The sequence below is a fragment of the Zingiber officinale genome, chromosome 1B (assembly GCF_018446385.1).
Source record: "Zingiber officinale cultivar Zhangliang chromosome 1B, Zo_v1.1, whole genome shotgun sequence".
Classification (NCBI taxonomy): Eukaryota; Viridiplantae; Streptophyta; class Magnoliopsida; order Zingiberales; family Zingiberaceae; genus Zingiber; species Zingiber officinale.
Genome location: NC_055986.1, coordinates 69,902,894 through 69,909,744, shown reverse-complemented (window position 1 = coordinate 69,909,744; position 6,851 = coordinate 69,902,894). Strand labels below are relative to the sequence as shown.

The 6,851-nt window shown below is 41.0% G+C and overlaps 1 protein-coding gene across 2 annotated transcripts; it reads right to left on the bottom strand.

Annotated features, from left to right (window-relative positions):
- Positions 1-3,588: 3,588 nt before the first annotated feature.
- On the bottom strand, positions 3,589-6,027 carry LOC121967740 (rop guanine nucleotide exchange factor 3-like). 2 transcript variants are annotated; one of them, XM_042518157.1, is made up of 7 exons: positions 5,578-6,027; positions 5,386-5,502; positions 5,123-5,277; positions 4,949-5,023; positions 4,563-4,853; positions 4,110-4,448; positions 3,589-4,016 (listed from the first exon to the last, which is right to left on the bottom strand). In XM_042518157.1, the coding sequence occupies exons 1-7, from the start codon at positions 5,891-5,893 to the stop codon at positions 3,873-3,875; spliced, it is 1,437 nt and encodes a 478-aa protein (XP_042374091.1). In that variant the 5' UTR covers positions 5,894-6,027; the 3' UTR covers positions 3,589-3,872. The 2 variants fall into 2 exon arrangements, with proteins under 2 accessions (XP_042374091.1, XP_042374099.1); XM_042518165.1 differs by having other exon boundaries at positions 4,563-4,832.
- Between the last annotated feature and the right edge of the window lie 824 nt (positions 6,028-6,851).

The following is a 6,851-nucleotide window of genomic DNA, read 5'->3' as shown; positions in this document are numbered from 1 at the left end:
TGTTGGGTTTTTCGGGTCACGAAAACCGCTTTTTCGCGTCGCGAAAACCCGAAACCCCCTAGCCATTGGATCCGTGCGAAGAAAACTTTCGAAAATACGAGTACGAGTTTCAAACTATGATCTACAGTAGATCTACAAAGGAAAAACATTTTATACCTTTGAAGCGTGCCCTCGCAAATCCCGCTCGTCCAACGGTATGCCGGATCTCGAAGTTGTCAACGTAGACAACTCTCTAGTGATATCCACACGAACAGGAAGTGTTCTCTAACACTCAAGGATGGAGAAGAGAGCACCACAAGTGTGCTAGCACTCTCTATGGCTCTCGGGTAGGATTGGAAGAAGAAGAAAGGAAAAGAAGAGAACACACTCCTCTAAAATCTCTATGTGACTTTCACAAATCTTTCTTCTTGGATTAGATTCACTCTCCTTTCTTCTCCCTTGCTTGAAACCCACGACCAAGAGAAGAGAAGGAGCAAGAAGAGAGCTTAGGAGGAGGAAGATCACTTGAATGAGAGTTACCCTTGCAAAAATGAAACTCTTTTTTCATCTAATTAAGTGGTTTGTAACCTCCATGGGATACCAAGAGTCACAACTCTTGGTAACTCCCATGAGGTGGCACTTCACTTAAGTAACCATGATGATGTGGAGCATTATCATTGGTCCACTTAATGCCAACTCACCAATGAGGTGGCATAAAGTCAAGTCAAACTTGACTCTTCATCTTCCTCTCAAGTCAAGTCAAACTTGACTTAATCTCTCTCATGGTTGATCTAATCCAACCATTTAATTCAAGCCAATTTAATATAATGAATCTAATTCAGTTAATTAAATTGATTCAATGAGTCATAATCTAAATTAGACTCATTGAACACATGAATCAACTTGAGTCCAACTCAATTAGCCCAATTAGGATTACTCTTAATCTAATTTGATTCATCAAATGAATCTAATTCTCTTGGTTCATCATATGAACCTAATCTCCATCCACTTGTTCTTTGTGTGTGACCCAATAGGTTCTTGTAACGTTGGCAAATGCCCCTAAACTCATTTAGAAATATAAGCAATGAGCGGTATCTAGCAATACATCATTACTACCCAAGTTACAAGAATGTTGAGATCCAACATCACCTTGTGACTACTAATTGTGACTCCTCACAATATATGACAAGTGTCCTTCTATCCTAGACATCTAGATTGATCAATGTGAGGCATAGACCGTGTCATCCTCTAATCAATCTAAATCTTGAACTCCAAGTAGACTCACTCAATCAAATGAGCTCAATATCCTATATTGACTTATTTAGACATGGCCATGCACTTCGTGGTCTCACTCTATCAAGAATACCGATGTCTCTCCCGTCATATAGGAGGGATAGATCCCATCTACATCACTTACATCACTCCGCATAATTTGTTACATACCCAGTAATCGCCTTTATGGTCCACCCAGTTACGGGTGACGTTTGACGAAACCAAAGTACATAACTCCTTATGTAGGGAACCATGGTGACTTCAGGTCTAAGGACTAGTAGTCATACTAATAGCCACATGAGAAAGTATATGACACTCATATAACGATCCATGATACTTTCTCATGGCGGGTCATTCAGTATGCATTCTCTAATGCATACCCATATGTCAACTTGATATCTCTATATCCATGACTTGTGAGATCAAGTCATCGAGTTGACCTACATGCTAGTCTTATTGCATTAACATTGTCCCTGAATGTTAATACTCGACTAGGAATGATTAAGAGTAGTGTTCTCTATATCATTTCACTATCGGTTCAACTAATCGATTGATATAGGTGAGAACCGTCTACTCAAGGACGTTATTATACTTAGTTTATTTGGCACCAATACAAATAAGTATAATAACCAAAAACCAAATGCCTTTATTTATATAGAATATGATACAACAAGTCCAAAATACAATCATCAAATGATTGGCTCTAGGGCTCTAGCTAACATTACAATCACCTCCACTTAAAGACACAATGTCCTCGTTGTGTAACCACAAATCACACCACAGACAAATCCCAAAATCTCCCTCGCTAGGTGGTGCCTTGGGTGCTCCTGCCACGGGCGCACTCACGGTCGCAATGTCGCTCTGATACCATCTGTAACGGCCCCGCACGGGTGGGCCCCACCTGGATCGAACCGGGAACGCCATCAGAATTGCCCATCGGGTTGACGACTAGCTCCACAGACCACCGGAGGTCTTTTCAGCGTGCTTTGTGCTCACTCACATGCACCCTGGAAACTTCCCAGGAGGTCACCCATCGTCAGATTTCTCCAAGCTAAGCACGCTTAACTTTGGAGTTCTTAAGTTTTGACTTCCGAAAAGGAAGATGCACCTTGATAATATAAATAGTACCATCTAACCTTTTAAATCATACTTAACCAGAATCTCAGAACCGGGGTATTACAACATGTCAGAGTATCAACCGCTTGCTAGAGAATATTCCTCTATTATAATATGAGCATTCACTAGAACCTTTTTCGAAGCTAACTTACACTTTTCATCAGCCAACATATTATGACAGCATATTCGAACGGTGACTATACATCTCCTCGGTTGTACGTCTTTCCTTATCCGATAGTTTCTAGCACTCGAATTCTTTATCATCTCATAGTTGCAGAGGTTATAAGAGGTGGTATATAAAGGAGTTTTTTCCGTCGGTCAGGTACACGCCTTATGACAGTCTTACTTACGTGCACATATTTACTATTCATCTCTCCATTTTTCTTTTGAATACCATATTAACTTGAGCATCGGAGAGTCTACGCCAAATACCCTTTTCCCGATTTTGGTGCTGACGTTTTGTCTACTCTCTTTAGTATCCACGAAGAAGAATAAGAAGAAGAAGCTCCTTTTTTCTTTGGTTAACAGTCTTTTCTCAGTCAACCGTACAGTCATCTATCCAGCGCACTATCTCTCTAATTTTTAGACCGGATCTGTAAAATACCAGAAATGGACGTAATACCAGGATTCATAAACTCTAGTACTTAACCTGGAGGTCTAGAGTTCGAATCCTGGGGAAGGCAAAAATCCACTGGTCAAGGGTGGGAAGACCTACTCTCTTTAGTATCCACGAAGAAGAATAAGAAGAAGAAGCTCCTTTTTTCTTTGGTTAACAGTCTTTTCTCAGTCAACCGTACAGTCATCTATCCAGCGCACTATCTCTTTAGTTTTTAGGTCGGATCTGTAAAATACCAGAAATGGACGTAACACCAGGATTCATAAACTCTAGTACTTAGCTTGGAGGTCTAGAGTTAGAATCTTGGGGAAGGCAAAAATCCATTGGCCAGGGGTGGGAAGACCTAGTGAGTAACGGCACGGCCGAGGATCGTCGGTCGACGACATAAGGGGTCGCCAGTTGTGTCGCCAGTTGTGCCGCCCAAGGGACCGCCAAGAGGCCGCCAAATGGGTCGCTAGTTGGGCCGTCCAAGGGGCCAGGTCGTTACAGGATCACAAACCCAAAAAAAAAAAATACAACTGCAATGATCCTGATGTGTGCTTCATGTTTGCGTAGTATTCCATAACATGTACACATTCAAATTTTTATCAAGCAAAAGGGAAAAATTTTGACCTTAATACTTTTAAATTATTTATGCCGACGTGAAAACCAGCAAGTTGCTACATACTGGAGCTAGTTACGACATACAAAGCTTTGGAAACGTACCTACAACACTCGAGCAAGTGTGTTCTAGTTTCGCAAATGCGTCAATTCATACAGACGACATTTGCTTCTATCCATACAAATTACAGGTTTTTAGGATCCATAAAATCCTTTACATACTGTGGTTAGTTCAACATCTATTGAAGTTAATTACTTATTGCTCAGAGCAATAAGAGGGTGGGTGGTCTTACTGACTTTGTTCTTGCCTCGCTCTCGAACGCTTTCTTACTGATGCGTGCACAAAAAGGACGTCCTCGATCCACGCAACAATGTTGAATGCCAAACTTTCCAAAACCCTCGAGTAACTCTCAATAATTGCCTGTCCAACATCCTGATAAAAATGCAAAACATGGCAGGTAATTGATTTTCAGTAGTCATCCCTCTGATCATTATGAAAACCCTAACCAAACGTTGTTAATCTCACCTTGTTATGTTGAATTTTGCAAGTATCAAGCGTTGTCTGCGACAAGCCAGGATATCTTTGCTTGAGACATAGCAAGAGAGTCTCGGATCTAGATGCAAGTACCTGATTTTTGTTTTCATCAGCCACCAAATCTTTAACCATGTCCCAAGAAGATTTGGAACTACTGTGCATGTTTGCCTTGCGTAACCATACGTGCATAGAGGCCTCCACGCGGTCTGCGATCTGAAGCGCGTCGTGTTCCGAAGTCATATTGAGGCTATCGAGAAGAAGATCAGGAGAGAAATTCTCAGTTGTCGACATGGAACGGTATATTGCATCTCCCACACCTACTCGACCATTCTGAAAAAATAAAATAAAAAATGATGCGATCGAACTAGATCTTCATTAGCGTATATACATACATCTAGCGGTATCTGAGAACAGCAAGATGAAAGCTTGCGAGATTCGGCTCACCTTTGGAAGTGTTGCCGTGTATGACTCCGGGACTTCCATTTCAGTGAGGATGCTGTTGTTGATTGCCATGGCGGCTTTATGAATCTGATTCGCGCATTCGCGCCTTTTATGCAACTCCTTGACTGATCTCTCGGAGAGGCCACTAGTGTCTGGGACGCATGGCACAGGCAGCCACCATTTCTCACCTTTTCTTTGAACTATCCGTCGGAAGGACTTTGAGGGGGTGCTCAACGATTGCTTGTCGTCTTCTACGTACCAGAATTCTGTTTTCTGAAAACAGTCAAGTATATCCTGCATAATTATTCATAAAAATCAACAGGCTATCGAAATCAAGCTAGGATTTAGCTAGCGATGAGTGATGTTCCTCGTGTGAGTTGAAAACTTACCAGAAGCATGAGGTCTAGCTTTTCGAGTGCCGGGAGGTTCAAGTAAATATCTGATCTTGGTCTCGTTGCCATGATCTGAGAACAGTTACACGAGCCTTGTGCGCACGTCAGAGAGAAATTAAAACAAATAGGAGAGCAAGTCAATTTCTTATGTTTTATGAGCCATATCCTCACATCAAGGGTGGTTCCGTCAGGCAATGTTTGTGAAGAAGGGAAAAATTCAACTATGTAATCACAGACTGACACAAGGCAATCCATCTCTCGCCTCCACATGCTCTTCTTCTCAGCTGGAAGAGGCTCTAGTTTATAGCAGTGACCAAAAACCGTAGCTGTTCGATAAAGAAAGAAAGAAAAAAATTAAACAAAAAATTACGACACTGAAGACCAGAGAAAAGATATATAGTATAGAAGAAAGTTTGTCAATTTGTCATATTTACCATAGAGGTTTGTGATGGCGTTTGAAAGTGCTACAGCTGAGCAAACTCCTTTTCCACCTCCGGACATGTCTTCGCCCAGCAAAAGCTTCGAAAACTTCTCTTTCATCATCTCGATCTCTGCTAGAACGCATCATGGAATAGTGCAATTAATGTATCATATTGAATTGTTGTTCTTCTTCGCAATGGAATTACCTGAAAATGCTTTCTCTTCAGAACCTGCTTTCCAGTCGAGCATGTCAACGTTCTTCTTCATCCCTAGCTTCTTTACCGAAGGTGATGCTCGTCTTACAAGCTTAGAGATAGGAGAACTAACAGGAGGATCAAATGTGCTGCCATTATCATCAGTGAGCTCAGAGTAGGATGATGCAGAGGATATTGTTCGACTGTAGTCAATGGAATCAGCTCCAGGTGTAGAACAGTCTATGTCCGTGTTTGATCTAGTCAATCGATCAGAGGAGGCATGGGAGTCCAACTCGGAGTTATCATCAGGAACTGAAAATGAATCCATGGAGTTTACTGGAGAAAGTCGCAGATAACCTGAAATGAAATTAACACTAGTATCGAATCATTATCCCGATGAAACAGAAGATGTAGAAGGGGAAGGAGAGGACAATGAGTTAACCAAACTGTGCTGCCAACTCCTTACACAAGACTACACCATAATGCTTGCTTGGAGTTGGAGAAGCAAAAACTTTTCAGGTTAATTTGTTGTTCTGTCGTTGCTGTTTTTCATTTTATTGCTAATTTCTAAGGCAAAAACAAACATCACGCTGCTGTTGCTTTTCAGGACACCTAAAAGAAAAAGAACAGAAAAGGAGTTTCCACATTACCTTTTTTCACTATTTGAAATCTTGAATCCTGTGCCTGGCAATCGGTTTGAAGCCCTTCCCTCCCATCGACAATGGTCTGATCCCTTGGCGGATTAAAGAGAGTAGCTAGAAGGAGAAACTGGATTCAAATCATACAGAGGAGAGGATGACAGAATAGACTAGTGACTTTTGGACAGGGTGGTGTGATAATATAGGACCTTCTACTGAATTAATAAGAAATAATCCTCAAGAAACAAGAACAACTTCTGGATGCGACATGCAACAACAACTACAATTCCATCCAAAGAACAAGAAATACAATTCCAGCAATGTCAACGAAGAAATTTTTAGCAAATTTAAACTCAAACGACCTTTTTTTTAAGAGCATAATTAGAACATCATTGGAGTAGTGGCAAAAATGTGGCTTCCCATGATCTTCTCATCTCTTATTCTAATATGAGCTTGGTTGGTGGATAATGTACATGACAAGCACTCGGGCACATCGAGCAAAGAGTACTAGCATTCGCATAACAACATTTGTTTAGTTATCATAATAATGCTCCGATTGTCAATGCCTTTCATAAGTCGTACATAAAATTATATTGTTTGACTTTGGCTTATGTTTATAGGACATTCATCTCTATTAGAGATTGTAAT

Coding starts and splice junctions, on each gene's coding strand:
- LOC121967740 (XM_042518157.1), bottom strand. CDS start 5,893: ATGGATTCATTTTCAGTTCCTGATGATAACTCCGAGTTGGACTCCCAT. Junction 5,024..5,122: donor CTGACGGAACCACCCTTGAT/GTGAGGATATGG, acceptor AACTGTTCTCAG/ATCATGGCAACGAGACCAAG. Junction 4,449..4,562: donor ACACGGCAACACTTCCAAAG/GTGAGCCGAATC, acceptor TTATTTTTTCAG/AATGGTCGAGTAGGTGTGGG.